General features: G+C 35.5%; 1 protein-coding gene across 2 annotated transcripts in view; it reads right to left on the bottom strand.

The window, feature by feature from the left end:
• Positions 1 to 17,596: 17,596 nt before the first annotated feature.
• LOC145663752 (uncharacterized) overlaps positions 17,597 to 24,044 on the bottom strand; it is a 44,626-nt gene continuing 38,178 nt past the window's right edge. For both annotated transcript variants that reach the window (XM_081729843.1, XM_081729842.1), the window contains exon 6: positions 17,597 to 17,994. In XM_081729843.1, the coding sequence (XP_081585969.1) occupies positions 17,912 to 17,994 (83 nt within the window). In that variant the 3' untranslated portion in view covers positions 17,597 to 17,911. The remainder of the gene's footprint in view (positions 17,995 to 24,044) is intronic.

Raw genomic sequence — 24,044 nt, 5'->3', positions numbered from 1 at the left:
TTTCCAATAATCCTACACAGAAATATTATCATATAGGAAATTTTGTCACGGTTATTTTTTCTCCTTTCTTGAATTAAACAGAGGCAAAGCAAATGACCAAAACAGTTTACGTTATTTTAATCAAACTTGGAAAACAATTCAGTTGGTGTTGAACTCTGCAAAATTGAAGTTTCGGGTACTCAACGCAGGAGCAAGCACCAGTAGAAGAAAATAGTGCCAGCTTCAGCAAATGTTAAAAGCACAGGCAACATGGAGAACTAATGGGTTTATATACGTATCACTATTTACAAATATAAAGTTTCGCCAATATCAAAATTTCAGAACAGAAAATAGCAAACAAATATGGGAAGATATGCCAACCCGTTCATTTTCCCGCAAACTAGACGAAAATTTGCATCGTTCTCGTACCGTTGTCTGAGCCCAAACTTTTGGATCTTCCGCCACGTTAACTGAGTCATGCGAATAGAGTAATTTTTTTAGGAGCTATTGAAAGAAGAATATTATATTTCAATTCTGAGTAAACATTGGCAAGTTGTTGGATATAGGCCCTATGTGTAGAAAACATTTATATAAAGGAAGAAAAACGTATAAATATTTCTGGAAGTTTCCTTTAAATATAGCCTTATGGAGCTATTGAGAAGTGAAACATGGATGGTGGACGAAACTTTTCAATGGTTCCTAAAAGAAATCACGTAGGCTATATGTTATTTGAGGTGAGACTTACTTTACTAGGTGTACGAAAGACACAAAATTCATATGAAAAAACTGTTTCGTGCAGTGGTGCATCAGTGCAGTGAATTTAGTGAATATTCGGACCCTGTAACTGTGGTTATGGATTTTGAGTTAGCGGAAATGCAGGCTGTATAAGGAACTTTTGGAAACTCAACTCGTGTACAACATTGCTTTTTTTCACCTGCCTCAATCAACGTAGAGTCCAAGGTCCAAGAGCTTGGATTCACAGAACAGTACAAAAGCAATGAAAATTTTCGTCAATTTTGCGAGAAAATGAACGGATTTTCTTTTCTTCCCGTAGCAGATGTGCATCAGAAATGCAAGAGGCTTCGGAGGAAGAGCTGGAACTTCTGGATTGTTTTGATAGTACTTAATTCAACAAGTTGAAGCAACGGTTTTAACTGTGCTACATCAAGATGCTGTGGGTCAACCACCAAAAAAGAAAACTAGAAGAGTGTTTCAAATTTTGCAGAAACGGTTCCAGTCGTTGTATATACATAACGTATAACACTGGAACTAAATGTTTGAAAAAAAGTTTTGCTTATTGTTTTCTATATTATTATGAATAGTAGGAAATGAACATGCAAAACACTTATTGCATTATAACAAGTTATATTTCGTTTTCTATTTTGTTCTGAAATTTTGATATTGGCAAAACTTAATATTTGTAAATAGTGATATAAAATCCATTAGCGGCCCATTTTGCCTGTGCTTTAACATTTGCTGAAGCTGACATTTGTTCTTTTACTGCTGTTTATTCTTGCGTTGAGTATCCGAAACTTCGATTTTCCAAAGCGAACACCAACTGAATTGTTTTCCAAGGTTGATTAAGATATGGTTAGCTATTTTGGTCGTTTACCTCGTCTCTATTTATTTCAATGACAAAATTTCCTACATCCTAATATTTTGGTGACAAAATTACTATGTCAAAATTTCTGGTGACGAAATAACATACATGTTAATATTTTGGTAACAAAATTACCGGTGACGAAATAACTGTGGCGAAAATTTCAGTGGCGAAATTTTCGGTGACGAAATTACCTAAGTTCGTCTCAAGACACCCCCATGTGTGTGAGAGAGGGTACCAATACGACCACTTTTTTTTTTTACCAGCGAAAACGACAAACTTGCCTGTATGAGAAGGGAAGTTGTTGACAGGTCTGTAACCACGATTTCCCTAAGGCTAGGACATGAGTCCCCAGAATGAATGGATTGCAAATATAGAGGGTGTTATGTGATGTAATTTTTACTTACTTTATGATCATCATGCATTTAAAAAGACACCAATAAACGAGTAAGGAAACTTTTAACGCACCGACTGCACTTTTACATCTTATTAAATAAATAGGCCACTTTATTGTCCAGATTTTTCTAAATCAAGATAAGAAAAGGAAGGCTGCAGATTGATTCAAAGTGTCTTTGTCATCCCTTCCCAGAAATGCTTCAAATCGCCAAATTCTAGTTCACCGTTGTGGCAGTTAGCAACACTGTTCCTTCCAAGTGTTTTGGTTGGGGATTTCAAGGTCATAGCTCATACTATCCCTCACGCCCTGTAATTATTTCTACATTGGCGTGGTTAAAAGCTGTGAATACTTATGAGTCACCTTCAGGGGCGCCCGAAGAAAATTTTCTTGAGGGGGGACATCTCCATGGTTGCTATATTACGCCTGGTATTTCTGGTATTTAATATACGTGGTTTACTATATTTCGTGAACCAGGGAAGGGCCCGGGCCCCACCTTGTCCTCCCCTTCGGGTGCCCATGGTCTCCTTGTTATACATAATTGTATGTGTACCGAATATACAATAGTTGCGGAGGAGTTGAATCTCCTTGTCAAATACTCATAGATGTATGAAAATTAGCTGGATAGTTTTCATTGTAATGATTTATTTCGTCTAGTTATTACCACAGTCAATGTTATTATCGGTAGAAAAGAAATACTCAATAGCACGATGAAAGTTCGGAAAGTTCTTTGTTCGTATGATACCTGCTGTGTCATACGTACTTACCGAGGAACGATTCTGTTTTATAATTATTCTCCTTCTTCCAGTTCACGCGGTCAAAAATTCACGTGTTTCTAGTACTTCCTGCGTGCATTTTGCGTTACCCCACCGCTATGATTATAATCGAGACAGTCTGGGTAGTAATACTGTTTTCAAACTATTGAATGTATTCAGACAGCTTCTTTCTAAGTGGACATTGGAAACTAGCCAAAAGATCGGAGACATAGGACGCACTGTTGAAATTAACGGTAGTGTTTCTTGCAAGCGAAAATATAATAGAGGCTGCATAACACAGAGATATTGACAGGGACACACGACAAATTTTCATGGTATTAGTTCAAAAAAGAGATGCTGTAACTTTATAGAATATAACACTGTTCAACAAATTTTGATCGAAAGTATGTAAATTCTTTGAAATTGCGATTTTTACATTCATTTAAGCATAATCTGAAAGGAAATGATAATAGAACAATTTTCTTAGCTCAGGTTGTGAAAAAACGCCCTTGTACAACAGTAGATGTATATATACAAATGTATTAATATTTATAGAACATTTAAGCAAAATCCTTGTAAAAACCTACATTTCACTTTTTTTTATCTATTTCACTGTGATGTGATAAACTGGGGAGTTAAGAAGTACCCTAACCTATAGCTTTCTATACCCTTGTACTTCCTTTTTCAAAATTGCGCAAATACCAGTTTCACAGCGATACAGAAAATAAAGTAACCGTGGTCAAGTTAAACATTAACAATTCCGTAATAAAAATCAGTATTAACATCAAAACATGAAAAATATGTACAAATACCTTTTTGTGCAAGAACTACACTGCAATGTAGACAAAATTTTCAAGTGATCCCTTGTACAGGATTATGTTTATTTTATTTTGAGCGTCTTCGCTTGGCTTGCCTTTTGTAGGTTACATCTGGAGCATCCCTTGCAATAGTCCAACAGTAGTCGGCCAATATGTTAGAACTCCACTTTCCCTCATATTTCTTCTCCATGGCTGCAATATCTTGATGGATACGCTCACCATGTTCGTCACTTACTGCTCCACAATCTTCGGGAAAGAAGTCTAGATGTGAATGAAGAAAGTGTAGTTTCAGAGACATATTGCAACCAAGATTTTCGTAGCACAATAACAACTTTGCTACCAGTTGTTTGTAATTTGTTGCTCGGTGTCTTCCCAAGAACTGTAAACAAACACTCTTCAAGCTTTCCCACGCAGCTTTCTCCTCACCTTGGAGAATTTCGTCGAACTTGTGATCTTTGAATAGTTGCCTAATCTGTGGCCCTATGAAAACACCCTCTTTAACTTTGGCATCACTTACTCGAGAGAATTGTCCTCTTAGGTACTTATAGGCCTCATCCTCTTGGTTCATGATCTTAACAAAACTTTTCATAGGACCTAATTTAATATAAAGAGGGGGAAGCAAAATTCGGTTACGATCTACCACTGGTTCATGCTGCACATTTTTCACTCCCGGCTGAAGAGTTTCTCTGGTACTCCAATCACTTTTGCGGTAATGAGATCCACGATCTCTACTGTCCCATTCACATATAAAGCAACAATACTTTGTATACCCTAACTGCATACCTAGCAACAGTGCTATTACTTTAAGGTCACCACAAATGAGCCACTGAAAATCGTAATATTTAATGGCTTGAAGTAAACGTTTCAAGTTTTCATAAGATTCCTTCATATGAACTGCGTAACCTACAGGAATTGAAGGAAGCTCATTTCCAATATGTAAAAGCACTGCCTTTAAACTCACCTTGGACGAATCTATAAAGAGCCTCCACTCCGTAGGTTTGTAATTAATTTTAAGTGCCCTCATGAGACCATTTACATCTGTACATGCCACAAGTGTGTCTTCCATAGTAAAAAATGAAGTGAACATCTTCTCCCTATTCCGATACACTGAAATATTTACTTTTTCCTGCAATAAATTCCATTGCTTTAAGCGTGACGCTAAAATTTCGGCTTTGCTTTTCGAGAGGTCCAAGTCTCTGATTAGATCACTTAGTTCCTCTTGAGTAAGTCTATGTGGTTCACATGGAGGTTCTTCTACAACAAACGTAGGGTCCTTCGAAGTACTTGATTCAGGAGCTTCAACTTCTTGATCATCATCAGAAAAAAGATCGTATTCTTTAGGTGGGTCAGAAACAGGTAGTCCTTCTCCATGTGGAACAGGGCGCATTGCAGAAGGAATGTTACGATAGATCAAGGCCCGCTTCTTCTTCGTGGAAATTCCCTTCTTGACGGAAGGAATCATACAAAAATAACAGGCTCTAATGTGGTCGCTTGGCTCCCTCCAAATCATGGGCACTGCAAAAGGCATTGAGCGCCCCTTCCCGTTAGTCCAATTTCTTAGTTTGCTGGCACAAGTGTTACACACAATGTGGGGTGCCCAAGATTTATCTTGGTCTCCAATTTTACAACCAAAGTAATATTGATAGGCTTTTCTTATTAGTGGTGTTATAGTCTGCTTTTGTGAGGAAAATGTCACTTCCCCACACACGTAGCAGAAGCTATCCGCACTGTTTACACAATTTCGCGGCAATTTTGTTTATTGAAATCCTCAAAATGTTACTTGAAATAGTTCCAACAACTATTTAAAAATATACATTCGAAATACCAATATTTTTGTGTACTTGTAGTTGTATTTTTATGTCCTGCACTACACAAACGTCACACCCAAAACGCTTATAACTGCACTAAACCTGTCTTTTCTAACAATAGCAGAACACTACTGAGATAAGGAACACAATGAAACCAAGCGTTCATATAGTTTCTCCAGTGTTGCCGGATCAGTGTAACATTTTACCCCAAACGAAGCGAATATATTTATTTTTAAATCGTTATTATTAGACATGCCCGTAAAACGAAAAGTAGAGCTAATATTCGAAAATAACTTTCAAATTTGTGATCACCACTACAAAATCAATAAGAATTAGCTGATAATACCAGGAACTATAAAACAAAAATGATTGCTGGCGAGGTTATAACAGCTTGGCATATTAGGATACATGCATGATATTGTTAACCACAGTTTATATTTTGTCAACAATAATAACACGACAATATACACAAGGAATATAGAAGGATATTGGTCTCGAGTAAAGCGTGACATGCCTTTAGCGAATTTGTAAAATGAGATTAACTTGCCCAAAAAGAAAGCTACTAGCCCACATCCCACAACGGAAATAATTTACTTACCTTCGGTAGTGATATTAAAAACTCACCCGCACCGATGAACCACTCACCCCGGGCGAGTGGTTATTTGCATCATTGCAATAAACACATGGTCAATTTATTGTCTCCTCCTCTGAAGTAGATGAATAAATTCAAGTATTTGAAAAAGAAATTATAGCACATGCAATTGCCGTATTGCCACAATCACGTCGTCAAACGGTGAGTGGGCTCTTATCAAAGTAGGAAGATGAATACCAGATTTGCTTTAGGGTATATATATATAAGCATTTTGTTTCCCAACACCCCGAATTGCAGTTTGTAAGTGCGTTGTTAAATTCCACGTGGGCTTGTAATATCTGAAAATCCATTACACATATGTAGTAATGCCTTTTGCCGGTATGCCATCTCTTTTTCAATCACATAATCCATACTACTTTCCACTTAAAATACTTTTTCTCAGGCTCACATCTGCTTTCCTTTGGTTCAAGGATGCAAATCATTGCACATAACGCTCATAACGCCGTTTTTTCTTTCTTAGAAGGCTGTGGATTTTTTTAAAGTCATATGATTGTATTGGAGTGGAGATGAGTAGTTATATGTCAATGTATACACTTGTATTTCCTTATACGGAATACCTACCCCATTTTTTTATGGCATGGTCATAAAAGAAGAAGGTGTCGGAAAAGTGGTACAATACAAAGGGTAAAGACATAATAGGTGTTATCATGAACTTTTATTACAACGCAAGTATTTATGAATGGTGTAGTGGAGATTGGAGTAGAAATGACATCTGTTTGCGAGAACATGCATTTTCCTTTGTCGGTATTGTATGCAGGAATGTGCTTAGATATATTTCGTATGGAGAATATTAGAAACGAGGAGGTATACAAAAGGAAAGAAAAGGTGACAGAGACCTTTTAATGTAGCAGAAACGTAATCAAATGTATTTCTTATGAAGGATAATTCTTATGGATAATAAAAATTATCTGATACTCCATAATTTTTTAATACTCATCTAACTTTATATCAATAATTATAATCGGAAATAAAAAATTTTCCACGATACAAATCTAGCAACATCCGAAATGCCAAATTCGCAATTGCTCTGGTGCTTGAGCACTTTCAGAATTTTTGTGGGATTGCTAATCACACTCACAAAAACAGAAAAGGAAATAAAAAAAGAAAAAGACAAACAAACTAACTAACCCTATGGCCTATGGAACCCGGAGGTTCAATGCCGCGTTCACAAAAGCTCTCCACTGACTTCTATCCTTAGCTAACTGGATCTAGTTTCTACTTTGTATTCCAATATCTGCGAGATCCATCTTAATATTGTCCTCCTATCTGCGCCTAGGCCTTCCTAATGGTGGTTTTCCGATTAGTCTTCCAGTCAAGACTTTGAAAGCGTTTCTACTTTCTTCCATTCTAGCTACATGACCCGCCCACCTAAGCCTCCTAGACTTGACGACTCTAACAATGTTGGGTAACCCATATAAATTATGTAGTTCCTCGTTATGAAGTTTCCGCCATTCTCCATTCTCGTTCCTCTTGGGACCGAAAAGACACAAAAAGAAAAGAAAGAAAAAAAGAAAGAAGAATGAAATTATTAATATTTCATAGCATTTCTTAAATGGCAAAAGAGCCCGATATTTTCATAGAGCGAAGAGGGGGGATTTAAAGTTTGGGCAGACTTGACAGGTTTAAAAAACTGTAAAATCTCACAATTGTGAGTTGAGAATTTTTCACGTGACAAATTTAACGAAGATTCTCGGTATTATTTTCAACTAAAGTTTTTCACACTTCTTATATGACAATCAGTAGCGTAGGAAGGGGGGAAGAGGGTCCTGCCCCCCCAAATAGGTCCGACAATGTACTTTGGTACACCGTACTTTGATGTTTGTAATTTTTTATATATTTTTATGTTTATATATTTTTGTTTGTAATTTTTCTATATGTACTCCCATGTTCAAAAAAAATTGCGCGTATACTGTAACTCACGATTTTTCGCAATTATTTCATTTTCCATATGTTTATGGGTAAAATTTAGTTATTAGTAAGTGGAGATAATAGAAAGCAATCCATCTAAGGAGATATTTCCAAAAAATATAATAAAATAATAAAAATATAAGCAAAAAACAAAATTATGTTCGGTTTTGTGTATACTGGCAATAATGTTTTCGAGGGAATTTTTGGAGCAGCACAGCACGATTGTAGAGGGAATTACAGAATTGGTAACAGAACAGGGGGACAGTTGAATCAAGGAACAGGATAGTGGAGTAAAATATTGCATTTATTGGCTTAAATCTAGGGTGTAAATTGTCTGCCAAATATAAATTAGCTTCTGTAAGCAAGATGTTATACGGAAATATATAAACAAAGAGAAAAACTGTTGTCTTAAGTTTGGAAGTGACATGCTCTATAGCCATGAGCATTTATTTCTTAAGAAAAAGATAGGCAACAAAAGAAAATCTGTGTGGTCAAGTGGGTAGAGTGACGGACTAGTAATTCTTATACTGTTTTGACACCAGATCGAATCCCATCCGGTCCTGTTCAATTTTTTTTCTTTACAAAACATTGTAGAAAGTGTATAATTTTTATGTTAATAAAACTGAAACAATACAATTAGGAAATAATTTTTTGTTTCCTCTGATGACGTATTTATTTAGAATTAGTGTACTATTAGTAATACCGATTGCTTTCAGTTTATGGTGTTGTATAGCTTCCTTTATCATCCTCTTTTCTTGAAAAAAAGATTGTCTCCAATAAAGTATGAAAAATATATATAGTCAGAAACAGACATCTTAGTATCAAACGTGATTTATCGTGATGAAATAAAGAAGTTTCCCGTTATTAAATAAGAAAACTATAGAAAATCATTGAATTTGGTCTTAAGGTTTTTATTATGCTATATATATTCTTTATAAGACTATACTTTATAAGGCAAGATGAGCGATCATACCCTCAAATTTAGCTAGTGAGTGAAAGATGTTTTCGGCACAAACATTTTACAGGTTTAGGTGCATGAAACACCAATACGCCATGGTCTTGACCTTCGTTTATTTCACATTATTATCCGACATATCATAGCAGGTAAAAAGCAGCATCAATCGGCAAGAAGAACTGCAAGTTGTGGTCTTAGTCTGTTTTTGATGCTCCGGACTCGATCGCCTAGCATGCTCGTCTATACCTTGACTCATACGTCTATCATTCAGTGCAGGCACATATCCAGGTTTTCTTTTCGGAGGGGACCCGACACGAATCCTCGTAAGCACGTAATAATAATGTTTCAAAAATATCAATAATAATAATAATAATAATAATAATAATAATAATAATAATAATAATAATAATAATAATAATGCAACAGTTCTGTATTTCTCTTAAACGTTTCTTACTTGGCATTTATGAACTGGTCAAACTTAATTCTAACTCACACGAAATCAAAAAATATTTTCTAGAGACATGTAAGGAAAACTGTCTGCTACGTATATCACATAACAAAAATAGCAAATGGCAATGAATGTATCGTTCTAATACAGTAATGTTATAAACAGACCGGAAACGAAATTGTAATCAGATTTAAAAGTGTTCTTTAATTCCACCTGGTATCAATGGCATTACGGTATATTCTTACAAGTAACACTTCCCAAGTGTAACACTCCGATTTTGATAAAATTTGACAGGCAGATACTACACATAAAATAAACGAATACATGTTTTTTTTATTTTCTGCGGAAAAACTGTTTTACGGGGGCAAAAGCACTCACCCAAGATTTTGAAAGTTGACGCCCGAAAGACAAAAACAAGTGGACCAAAGTGTACGAAATTGTGCACAGATATGTCAGACGTAAAATGAAGGAATACGTGTTTTGTATTTTCCTGGAAAAAACGGTTAGGTGGGACGCAGACCCCTCCAAACCTTTGATCATGAAATATCAAAAGTGCTAGTAACAATATGTCTGATGTGTGTAAAGGACGAAGAATTCCGATGACACTTTGTGTATGGACAATACGCAAAAACTAAACGAATGCCTGTTTTAGGGGACAAAATCCCCCATCCAAAATGATGAAAGTTGACGCCCGAAAGGCAAGAAGTGAACCGAAATGAATGAAATTGTGCACAGATATTGTAGACGAAAAATGAGGGAATATGGGTTCCGTATTTTCCTGAAAAAAAGAAAAACGTTTCGGTGGGACACAGACCCCTCCAAATTTTGATCGTGAAATATCAAAAGTGCTAATAACAGTATGTCAGAAGTGCTACAGGACATGAAGTATTGGAACGACACATTGTGTAGGGACAATACGCAAAAAAAAAATACGGGTTTATTTTCTGCGAAAAATTGGTTTTAGGGGGCAGAATTCCCCACCCAAAATTTTGAAATCGTGCACAGATATTCTAGACGTAAATTGAGGTAATTGTGTTTCGTATTTTCCTGGAAAAAAGCGATTGAGTTGGGCACGGGCCTTCTAAGCTGTTGATTAGGAAATATCAAAAGTGCAAATAAGTATGTATACGTCAGAAGTTCCTAAAGAGTATGGAGAATTGCAACGAAACTTCGTATAGGGACAATTTGCAAAACAATAAATGAAATGCATTTTAATTTGTATGAAGAAACAGTGTTGGGGCCTAGAGCCCCTCCAAAAAAAAAAAAGTTAATATTACCGTAAAATGCAGGAAGGATTGGACCGAAGCAAATGAAATTGTGTGTAGATATTGCATAGACTGTATGTAAAATAAGGACTTTCGTGTTTTAAAAATGTCCCTATCAATTTTGGCACATCAACAGCAAACAGGAAATTAATCGGCACGTGTTTTTGTTTATGCGGAAAAACATTGTAAGGGTTAAAGTTGCCTCGTGAAATACTACAAAATACGCTATACTGTTTGTGCTTGTTGTTGATCTGCCAAATTTAAAGAAATCTGATGGAGACACTTGTGAAACACGAGAGGTTTTATTTTTCATATCCAATATCTACAGACAATTTCATTCGCTTCGGTCCCATCCTTCCGACACTCAACGCCTCGGTCCACTCAAAAGGTTTTTTTCTCTTTTCAGGAAAATACGAAGCACGTATTTCCTCATCTTACCTCTACAATATTTGTGAACAATTTCATTCAGTTCAGTACATTTTTTCTTGCCTTTCTTGCGTCAAATTTCAAAATTCATGGGGGGGACCTTTTGTCCTCTAAAACCGTTTTTTTCGCAGGAAATAAAAAAGCCGAATTTGTTTATTTTTTGCTTATTGTCCTAACACAAAGTTTTGTTCCAATTCTTCATGTAAATTTAGGCACTTCTGACATACTGTTACTGGCACTTTTGATATTTCATGATCAAAGGTTTGGAGGGATCTGTGCCCCACCTAACCGTTATTTCCAGGAAAATACAAAACACGTATTCCCTAATTTTATGTCCGCAATATCTGTTCACAATTTCGTTCACTTTGATTCACTTGTTTTTGCCTTTCGAGCGTCAACTTTCAAATTTTGGGTGAGGGCTTTTGCCCCCTAAAACCGTTTTTCAGCAAAAAAAATAAAAAAGCACTTATTTGTTTATTTTATGTATAGTATCTACCTGCCAAATTTTATCAAAATCGGAGTGTTACACTTGGGAAGTGTTACTTGTTAGAATTATAACAACAACGCATTGGACACTGACTCAAACTAATCTGACATAAAAAAACCCTCAAAAGGGAAAAAGTAGGTTTATTAAACAGTGCTTGAGGTTTGGTAAGGGACAGCTTCCAGGACCTCATGCTGGATACGTCACTGAGTCAATGCATTATATTTGTTTCTTGCAAAGATGATAATTAGATGCGTAATGTGTAAAATTATATCATAGTTTGACTTCTTATAGGTCTTTCCTTAACACATCCATATTATCCGGCGTTCTGCCTGCCTGTTTTATGTCGGATAAGCGAAACTCTACTGTATTTTCAGATAGCATATACACAGGAGCTAGAGGTCTGCAAGGGCTGGAATTTTTAGAACGGACCCGGCCCGTCCCCTTTAATTTATAATCTATAGGCATTAGCGGATTAAGGGCGGAGCCAATGGAGCTCAGGGCCCCCAGCTCAGGGGGCTCTTTAAAATCCCTCTGTTTAATACTTACGCTCGCGGTATCGCTAGATTTAAGTTTTTGCATCAGCAGCATTTACCTGTTAATAATGAATGCAATTATTTAATTGTTAATAATGAATTTAACTAAACTAATTATTGTAAACTTGGAGCACATTCAAATATTACATCATAGTTCTCGCTAGTTCCATAAGTAATTTCAGAGACCACGGTGTTTCAGTGGTAGAGCGTTCACCTTTGGTGCATGGAGTCCTTGGTTCGATCTATGCTCGCGCCAAGTGAACCTTGTGCTGGACAAACACTGTGTGCGTGGGTTTTCTCGAGGTTCTCCCGTTTTATCCCACTTTTTTCATTCCACCATTTCATTCATTTCTTATCATCACTGTCTCCTTTAGCCCATCCGGCATAATCGTGGGACGTAAAACTTAAAAATTTCATTTCAAATCATTTCAATCAAAAAACAGTTGCAGGAAGTATGTAATTTCGAATAAAACAAACTACTATATACAATTCTGAGTATATTATTCTTTTATGAAATTCTCGCGAACCTTATTTCTAAATTGAAGGGTAAGAAGACTAAATTCATTCTCTTATTATTATAGATCCATTTCAATTGAAGCAGTTGGAATAGTTGGAAAGAAATTAAAAAAAAAACATACCCTATATTCCAGTGTGCCACAATCGGTATAACGCGCCACACTGGTGTGTCCAGCAAAGTGAACAGTGTGACACAAACTTTTTCCTATTATTTGCAAGAATATTTGTCGAGTTCCTGTTATTTATTATTATTATTATTATTATTATTATTATTATTATTATTATTATTATTATTATTATTATTATTATTATTATTATTATTATTATTATTATTAACGATTTTTCCATGGATCAGCTGTCTGTATACGGTTAAGCAACCACAAGTATCACATTGAAGGAATGAGTGTAATTATTTACTTTAATGGTAATACAAAAGTCTATTTGCTTGTATATTCTACCGGTAATAACTGCATCCGTCTAGAAAGCTAGGACTAACAACAAAGGGATACCAAGTTGTGACCACACACCGCCCCAAATCGTGGGTGCCACAAGTTCTCTTCTACGCCTTAGAACAATAAGGGCTGTAGCGTTCAGGGAGAGAGAGAAACAACTTAATTCCATTGCAGTTATATGCTTATTAAATGTTAACTTATATTTATAAATTATGTAAGTGATCGTATCGTTTTCTGTTTATTATTATTATTATTATTATTATTATTATTATTATTATTATTATTATTATTATTATTATTATTATTATTATTATTATTATACATTTCTTAATACTTTGATTGCCATGTGTATGGAATTCCATACACACGGCTGTCCTGTACAGTAGAGCGTGATTATTTTCCATACGCAAACAATGTAGATATTCCAAGTTTGTTGTGTTCGTTCTATAGGTGTGTATGTAATTAGATACATATGGCGTAGAAATCAAAATTTAATGTCCATGCCACGTATATGCAAAACCATACACAAAGAAATTTATGAACAAAGACATTGAGTTTGAGTTTGTCTCGTTCAGCAACGAAGCTATATGAGACGTCGGCCTACTGATTAACGTGGACTCCGAACCACCTGAGCTCTCGCCGGGAATCGAAGGCGGGTCTTCCACGCCAAAGGCGCGTACGCTAACCACTAAGGAGCTTATGAACAGAGACATTTATGAGCTAAAACAAAGGCGAAAACAAAGATGTGTGATGTGATTTTGAGTTTATCGTCCCTTTCAGCAGCGAGGCTATATGAGACGTGAACCTACTGATTAACGTGAAATCCGAACCACATGAGCTCCCGCCGGACGAAAACTAAGACCTTTGGAATTGACAATTGTTTGGACATTCCAGTCGAACCTACCTAATATTAACAACGTTTCTACGATAATTTCGTAACATTGTATTATTTCTTTTGTTGATTAGCTTGGTTAGGCTTATTTAAACACTTTCTTCTTTGCACCGACGTGTCACATCTCTTGGATGAAGATACACTAGCTCTCACTGGAAATCTAATCCAGAACTAATGCACTTGAACCATTTGACCACAACAAGGCACATTTAAAAAGAAGTTTCGATTTTGTTCGGAAAATTGTGATTAGGTAACATTTAAAAATATATTTAAGAAAGGGTACGGAGTAAACGCACTGTACTTTCTCGCTCGGATTTTTTACACTGACTTATGTTAGGCTGCAACTGTTATTGAAACATTTATTTGGGAAATTGCGAATAAAATAATGTTTTTGAAAACTTTGCTGGAAGAAACTTCAGGCCCAAAAGTAAAGTACCCATTGGTCATATTTCCGTTAGAAATAACTTGATCCATATATTAGAATTATAAAGGATATAATTGTATGTGAACTATAAGCAAAAGCGTCTGAGTAATTTCTGAGAAAATTATGAAAAAAGTCACCCCCAAGAATAAATTATCCCTTGTGGATCTTTTCAGTACAAACGAGCTATGCTATATTGTTAGTGTTTTCATAAAACATTTATTTATGAAATACAAACACAATCGCCTGAGTCGTTCTTGAGAAAATCGCAGGGTAAAACTTATTGTCAAAAGTAATATACCATTTCTAGATTTTCCGGATGAGGGAATTATACCATATAGCTAGGTTATTTATGTAACACGTATTTATAAAATATGAACAACAAACATCTCCTGAGTTGTTTTTAGGAAGGTCATCGGGAAAAGCTTACCCCCAAAGGTAAACTCTTCTATCTGTAATTTTGACAGTACATCGAGTAATTTTTAAGCAAATCGTCGGGAAAAATTTCACTGTCAAAGTAAACTATCTCTTTTGGATTTTTCTTTTCGGAACAAGCGAGTTATACCATATTGTAAGATTATTACAGAACATATTTTTACTGAAATTAGAACAAATTTGTCTGTTATTACTGAGACAATTGTCCAAAAAAAATCAACCCTTGAGAAAACCACTTCTTCTGTATGTTATCGGAATAAACTATTTATGCTCTATGTTAGTTTATTAATGAAATATTTCTTTACGAAATATGAACAAACTTGCCTGAGGCGTTAATGGGAAAACCATCGGGGGAAAGCTCATCCTAAGATTAAGCTACTCCTTCGAACGAGCTGTCATATTGTTAGGTAATTAATGATACGTTTATTTATGAAATGTGGTTGAGAAAATTGTGCAAAAAGAACGCATACCATACAGTAAAATACACCATATATATTTTTTCAGAAAAAAATATTCATATGTGGTGGAGATTTGTTAATAAAATATATATTTATCAAAAGTAAATAAAATCCTCACAGCTTTTTTTTTATTTGAGAAAATTGAATTATTTTAAATTTTAATCCTTCAGTAAATTATCCTTGCTTTTAGGTGTCGAAGGACATAAAATTCGAAAGATATTATGTTATAACGTTATGTCTAGAATTCGGTGCAGATACGTTGAACAGTATGGCCTCTATTTGAGTGCGTGTAAAAGCGTGACGAACCGAGAGACAAATAGATGGACAGACATCCAAAAATCATATTTTTCGATATGTAGGAGCCGTGTAACTTGAATTTATTGAAATCTGGTATTCGGTTTTTATAACTATCACCACACTTTCTTCTTTCGTCGCTCGAATGTGAAAACGAATAGGCCTATACCGACACGTAATGTGATAATTTGTAATCCCAAAAATTTAATTTGTTATGTTTAATGTGTGATTACTCTAGAAAAAAAAAGCTTATGCATGTTACATCATTTTATTATCAGTTTTTCACGCTACTGTATAATTCGGTACGATTATAGTTAATATTCATGGCATCTTTTGGAAGCATTCGCGTTCCTCACAAAGAGAGCTGTAAAATTTAGTTTTGTTTAAAGAAAGCACTCTTGATTTTTTTTCCACACAGACTTGCATTTATTGCACTTGTGGATATGAAACAAAAGGAGAGAGAGAGTCAATACTTTAAAAAGAAACACACACACAGAAACACTAGAACAGTTTTTTTTTCTTCATGACAACGAGCTATCGCTGTGACTGTGTTCCTCACGCTGTGTGTAAAGCTGCAGGTTGCTCTTGTTTTGTTTTTTCCTGTTCCTGACTCACAGACACTCGCAGTGAGTTGAAGCTGTGTAAAAACGGAGAGGGAACGGTTAAGCATACCATACCATAAACTAAAAATAATCGCTATTAGTAATAAATAGTAAGCTAATTCTGAATAAATACGTCATCAGAAAAACAAAAAGTTATTTCATTATTATATTATTTCGTTTCTTATTAACATAAAAATTATACACTTTCTACAATGTTTTGTAAAGAAAAAAAATTGAACAGGACCGGATGGGATTCGATCTGGTGTCAAAACAGTATAAGAATTACTAGTCCGTCACTCTACCCACTTGACCACACAGATTTTCTTTTGCTGTCTGTCTTTTTCTTAAGAAATAAATGCTCATGGCTATAGAGCATGTCACTTCCAAACTTAAGACAACAGTTTTTCTCTTTGTTTATATATTTCCGTATAACATCTTGCTTACAGAAGCTAATTTATATTTGGCAGACAATTTACACCCTAGATTTAAGCCAATAAATGCAATATTTTGCTCCAATTTCTAGTTCCTTGGTTCAGCTCTTCTCCTACTAATCTTGTTATTCCCTCTGCAATCGTGCTGTGCTACTCCAAAAATTCCCTCGAAAACATTATTGCCAGTATACACAAAACCGAACATAATTTTGTTTTTTGCTTATATTTTTATTATTTTATTATATTTTTTGGAAATATCTCCTTAGATGGATTGCTTTCTATTATCTCCACGTACTAATAACTGAATTTTACCAATAAACATATGGAAAATGGAATAATTGCGAAAAATTGTGAGTTACAGTATACGCGCAATATTTTTTGCGCATGGAAGTACCTATAACAGCACTTGCCCCCCCCCAAACACACATCCTGGCTACGCTACTGATCACAATAATTGACATTCAGAATGTTTTGACGAGAACTTAGATCGGGAGCTAGAAACTTAAACCCTAGAATCACCCGCTTATGGAGCCATACTCTAATTCAGTTACATATTTTCCACTGTGAAAATAGAGATGATTAATAGGAAAGCAAACAAAAAAATCCATTTTCATTCAAAAATGCCTAAAAACAGTATTTTCAGGAGGATAATTTTTTTAAAAATTTTCCAAGGTAGGACCCTCGAATCGGTTGCTAAGTCTGAGCGGTATTGTATATACCAAGATCTCCTGATCATAAACTGAGAGAGTACTCCTAAAATTTTCAAAACGTGGCACCTTTGAGGAACATTCTTTCAAATGCTTATATTAATTTTTTGGCTACAAATATTCTCCAAAATCAAAATATAAACTCTTTATTAACATCAAGTAAATTTCAAAGTATTTTGATATCTTTTTTTTTTTTGGCATGAAAAGGATTATCATTATAATGTCAGAAGATGATAAGATTAAGAGCTAAGTGAATATTAAAAAGTTCTGGAACATGAGATAAATTAGTTATTATATCAAAATAGCTTAGCTAAGTTAACAACACTTTAGAAACCGAATATTCTGCTATTAAAATATCAATTGAGGCTTGCCTGAGTAAGTTTATTTCATTACAAATTATCTTATATACAGTTTATAAAGGTTATATACAGAGCATTCCTAAACAGATTTAAAATTAGAATAAAAATTGTTACAAAATTCAGCATTTTTTTTTGCATGTATTGTCATGGACAAAACAGAAAAATTTATTTCAATACAGAGAGAAGATAATAATATTTACTTTTAAGCAATTTTGTTCTAAACTGTCCTCGCAATCCCTTAATATTTCAGTAATTTACAGTGCATGTCGTGATTTTTCTGCAATATGTGCATCTCTATTGAAGGGACATGTTTGCTTTAGTCTCTTTCATCATTTTCACGCTTGCGCTTAATTCGTCTATAATAGTACATCAGGAAGTTGATACTATACCCAATGAGCACTGAAAAATAATAGTAATTGACATTTTTACACTTATCACTGCATTACTGTTACGAGTATTTATGTTACTATTACGAGTATATATGTCATTCTTAGGAGTATGTGTCACTGTTACGAATTTGTGTGTCAATGTTAGGAGTTCTATGTATTACTGATATGAGTACATGTGTCACTGTTAGGAGTATGTGTCACTATTAGAATTGTGTATGTGACTGTTCGGAATGTGTGTGTCAGTTTTAAAAGTATATGTATCACTGTTAGGAGTATGTCACTGTTACAAGTATGTGTGTCACTGTTACAAGTATGTGTGTCACTGTTACAAATATGTGTGTCACTGTTAGGACAATGTGTCACTGTTAAAAGTATGTGTCACTGAGAAGTATACAGGGTGGCCCATTTTAATGTTTCCACAGAAATATCTCGAAAACGGTTGAACATAAATGAATCAAACAAAAACTAAAATAGCAAATACCATGGGGCAAATTGAATAGTGATGTCGTGGTGCCACCTAGGGCCGCCTTTCAAGGGGGCTCAGGGCTCAACTTTCAAATTTTAAATAGAAAGAAGGGGCGAGTGATACTTCATTCGATAGATCTTTACAAATTAAAAAGCGTTGTGACAAAAGATTTTTCATATCGGTCACCGTATTTAAGATGGGCGCCAAAACATGTTGCCTGTACCAGACAAAACGTCCAGTACCACTAATATGAAAACGGTTGAACATGAATGAACCAAACAAAAACTCAATTAGGAAATGTCATGGGGCACACCGAATGATGTTGTCGCGGTGCCTCTCAGGGCTGCCCTTCATGGGGCCCAGAGTCCAACTTTAAATTTTAAATAGAAACATCGGACGAGTGACCTTGTTCAATAGATTTTTAAAAACTAAAAAGTGTTGTGCCAAAAGATTTTTCATATCGGTCACCGTATTCAAGATGGCCGCCAAGACATGTCTGTATCAGATAAAACGTTCAGTACCAATAATATGAAAACAGTTGAAGATAAATGAACAGAATAAAACTCGTATAGGAAATCACAGAGATTATTTATCATTCCACGGCTCGAGAATAATGCAATAGAGAAAGATTATTAAAGTATAAGTGACATAATGCTAAAGAGAAAATGCAATTCTTAGAAAATGATCTTTCCGATCTCTCTCCGTAAGTGGGTGAAGCGGGAATGAATGGGAAAATATCATATGGGAACCCCACTTTTACTTGCAGTAGGTATGGTTTATCTGAAACACTTATGCGTACAAGTGACTGGTACTGTAATGAATAAAAATAAGGTAAAGTTCAACACCCATTTGCATTGCGAAGTGTGATTGGATAGAAAAAAAAAAGAGCAACTGAAATGAGAAGCAAAGGTTTCAATAATACAGTTTTTGGGAACTTGCAAACATTTTACCCGCCCCTGATAAACGCAATGTGTGAGAGATGTTTGGGAGGCATCTGCATCAGTACGTACCGTTTCGTTACTGAGGATCACAACTGAGGTTACCGCTGAAAATTATTCTGAATGTAACTGTGGACAACATTTCAGTAAAGCTCATATTCTATCACAAGAAGACATAGAAGAGAAATAATCGAACAAATATCGTGCAGGTGACTGTTGAACAAAACCAACGTTTGTACATTGTTTGACAAATTTGTTTCGCATTTCAGTTGATTCATTTTTGCATCAAATCATTGCCTCGAATCAAAATGGAAGGTACCATTTAACAAGAATTTTACACACTTTATCTCATTACAGAGACATCTATTTCTTATTTTTTTAAAAAAATCAGATAACTTTGTTTCGTAGATACAATTTTCAGAAACTAAGGTTCTCATTTGCAATTTCACCGTTCCTTCCCGCTTCACCCAGTTACGGAGGGAAGTTGGAACGATAATTTTCTAGGAATTAGATTTCCTCCTTTGTATTATGGCACTTTCACTCTAAACATCTTTTCCTCTGTTGCAATAGTCGTGGAACGATAAATACCCTCTGTAATTTCCTATTCGAATATTTGTTTTGGTGTTTTCATATTAGTGGTACTGGACGTTTTATCTGATACAGGTACCATGTCTTGTGGTAATATTAAAAACGGTGACTCATATTAACAATCTTTTCCTCAACGCTTTTTAGGTTTTAAAGATCTATCAAACGAGGTATCACTCGCCCCATGTTTCCATTTAAAATTTTAAAGTTGGGCTCTGGGCCCCCATGAAGGGCGGTACTGGGTGGCACCGCGACATCACCATTCGATTTGCTACATGGTATTTCCTATTTTAGTTTTTGTTTGATTCATTTATGTTCAACCGTTTTCGAGATATTCCCGTGAAAATATTAAAATGGGCCACCCTGTATATACCACTCTGCGGAGTATGTGTGTTACTTTTAGAAGTATATATATATCACTGTTAGGAATATATGTGTCACTATTAGGAGTGTGTGTGTCACTGGTATATGTTTTGTGTCAGTGTTAGAACTATATGTGTCAGTGCTAGAAAATGTCAAACAACAAATGAAATAATCTGCTACTAAGATTTTTACATATAGTACAAAAATAAATATGAACAGCATATTCCATCAAAATGAAAATTATGAACAGCATATAAATGGAAAACAAAGAGATACTTTTAATGCCATAAAAATATTTTATTTTCTCAAAAACTACGCATGAGAATTTGACTTCAAGCATGTCATTGTGTTCAGCTTGAATGTAATCTGCTAATTAACGTACGAAGGGCAGTCAAGAAGTTCGAAATTCTGTTGTAGCTCTTTATTACCGCAATATAAGTACACTCATGTCCAAAATGATTGTCGCATATCTATAACTGTTTTCTTGTAAGAATATAGTTTGATCATGATTTTTCAGGGCACTTTTAATACTGTTGCAACGTGTATAATCAGGAAATGTATATTTGTGGTAAATTTAATAGGAAAAGAATTATAAATACGCAAATTAGAATGAGTAAAACAAAATGTTGCTAAATGGATAAGAAAGTTTTATTTTCGTTTTATTGTTCTTATTTACTACTCTTTTAACATGAAATTTTCCAGATACATGTCTTTGCCATTTATACACATAATAACATTATAAGAAATACCGGGCGAATTCATTATCAAATTATATCCCTACAATAACATATTTATAGACATGCGACAATAATTTTGGACATGAGTGTACATATCTACGTAATGGCCAACAAAGTTGGCACCTTCGGAACACACACAGACTTGTTCCACCGTTCCTGCAATTGGTAGAAACACGGACAAAAGTCTTCTTCTGATATCTTCCGAAGTTCAGACGTCGCGTTGGTTTTAATCTGTTCTGCGTTGGTAGGGGCCGCGGTGGCTCAGTGGTAGAGCGTTCACCTCTGGTGCTTGGGATCCCGTGTTCGATCCCAGCCCCCGCCAAGTGAACTTTGTGGTGGACAAACACCGTGTGCGTGGGTTTTCTCGGGGTTCTCCCGTTTCCTCCCACTTTCTTCATTCCACCATTTCATTCATTACTCATCATCACCGTCTCCTTTAGCCTAAGCTGCATAACCGTGGGACGTAAAACTCAAAGATTTCATTTCATTTTTCCTCTGGGTTGGTGAAACGGAAAAGGTACATCTTTAGCTTTGGGGAAAGCCAAACATCCGATGGTGCTAAACCAGGGATGCAAATAAGCACTCGCCTACTCGCCCGGAGCCAGTGGTTCAACGGTACGAGGAAGTATTTAATATCATATCGAAGGTAAGTAAATGATTTTTATCATGGGATGTGGGCCAGTAGCTCTTTTCTTGGGCTAGTAAAATGTTGTTGTTTATTTGCATCCCTCTGCTAAACTGTTTTTTTAAGACTATCAAAGTCTCTGAAGCAGCTTTTCCCCAATTTGCACATGAACTTGCTGTTTCCGTGGTTGCTCGATCTGTGAAATTATGGCAACTGATCACCACAAATTCCTTGGTTCAGCTTCGCACGGCTCCTACCATGCCTGTTTTGACGTGTTAGTACTTGTCAAATTTATAATTAGGCAACTAAGGCTCCCCGTACGTTATTTTACATGTATTATAATTAAACTGACGTTAAATAATGAATCATAATTTTGGGCTATATTTAATTAACCATACTGTCTATTGTCGGCTTTCCAATGTCAGGGACATACACAGGGGCTATGTCGCCTTGAAATCCGAACTTTTCTGTAAATTTAGGGCAATTTTTGAAGTGCTTTTACAAATTTTAATATAATTTGTCCTTATATTGAATTTGAAGCTTCCTACAGCTTTAGACTTCTCACGAAATAAATTCTTAGGTACGTTCTAACTAGTGTCATAGCAAGAAGTGTGGATGAAGGTATACTTCAAGATCTGTTTAATAATAATAGGCACAGTGGTTTTCGTACAGCATGCTTTAAGTTTAAGAAAATACTTTTTTTTTTCAATTTTCTCAAAAACTACACATGAAAATTTTCATTACATATATCATTTTGTTGAGATCAATGACATCTATCGATTGGTGTGTATATTGTTTCCCGTGAAACGATAACTTATAATGCAGACTTGATAGTTATCCAACATACGACAATAAAGGAAATTATATTTTAAACCCATTTTGGGATTCCTAGTAGCAAGAAAGCTTTCTCCCAGTTGGCACGTGCTTGGCTTTTGGCTTACGTTTGCACTTGAAATACATGCTTTCATACAATTTGCCTTTTGTTGTACTTGCAAGCGATGCTTTAGACCCTTCTCAGAGCGTCATAGCATCACTGGACGTTCATTGGTTATTGACTTGACTTCACCTATAAAACGCTTGCGTCAAGCTTGAATAGAACACTGAATGCAAGCTTGCCCCCATGTAACTTCGTTACTAGAATCCAGCTTGTGCCATGCTTGCACGTTTTCCAATCAAGCTGAATGTAAGCTTGGCCGACTTGCAATTCAAGCTCACAACAAGCGGTTTTCAATTTGTTTCTGCTACTAGGAATATTTTCCCAAAATGGTTCACGTACTTTTTTCCCGCAGAAATACTGTAATTGTAAACTGTAATACTGTAATTATTTCACCCCTATTAATCCTAATTTCTTTACTGGCTTACCACTTCAATTGGTTCATTTTTTTCATTCTCTTCAATATACAAATTTGAAGAATTCAAGTATAATATTTCAAAAATCTCTTAACAAGTCTTTTCAACTACATCAAACGAAATACCTCTCAGGCAAGTGATAACTGATACGCGTACTGTAGGTCAGTGATCCCTACAAAATACACTATTGTAGTAGTAAGAGCGTGAGTACGTTCTTTCTATTCAGCTCAAACTGGCAATCTATTCACGGATCGTTCCTTGGCCCTTCGTGTTTTCGTCTTGTTTCAAACAGAAAACGTGTTCACAGCTGTGAAATGGAGCTGTTGTAAACAACTTTTCCTTGCAACATAATTAAGACGAAAAACACCTTACGGGAATTGAGACGAGATTAAAGAAATATGAGAGGCTATATTAAAGACAAAACGAGATTCCCTACAACATCTACAAAACGAGACGAGAAAGCCGTACTTTTGGTCTCATGAGGAAATTCATGACACTTTCATAAGTATTTCCTTTTACTGGATCAGATTCTGATACAGTAAAAACTAGTTAATCCGCACGCAAGATACTCCAAATGCCTTGCTACTCCGAACGGCCTTCAGTTGTCGTCTGCACATACGTACTGTACTTTTAGATTTTCATGTCACAATAATACAAATGTAAACAAATATAAACAAAGCTGTCGAGATTAGTCCGTTCAGTCCATTTTCAGGGGTGTACAGTATGTAGAACAATAAGCACTGTAGTTGCGTGCAGTCGGGCGTGCGTTGACAAGATATCGTCAAAAAGGGAACATGTTACTCTAACTTCAAAAGACAAATGAAAGATTATCAAGCGACTGGACAATGGAGAAAGTTCAGGAAAACTTGCTTCAGAATACGGTGTTGTTGGAAAATCGACAGTGTTTGACATTAAAAATAAGAGAGATAAGATAATCTCTCACTGTTCTTGTACGGAATGTGGCCTGGGAAAGCGACAAACTTTGAGAACAGCTGA

The sequence above is a fragment of the Thermobia domestica genome, chromosome 11 (genome assembly GCF_964235325.1).
Source record: "Thermobia domestica chromosome 11, izTheDome1.hap1.1, whole genome shotgun sequence".
Taxonomy (NCBI): domain Eukaryota; kingdom Metazoa; phylum Arthropoda; class Insecta; order Zygentoma; family Lepismatidae; genus Thermobia; species Thermobia domestica.
The sequence above is the reverse complement of the archived record's forward strand: the minus strand, read 5'-3'. Positions and strand labels throughout refer to the sequence as shown.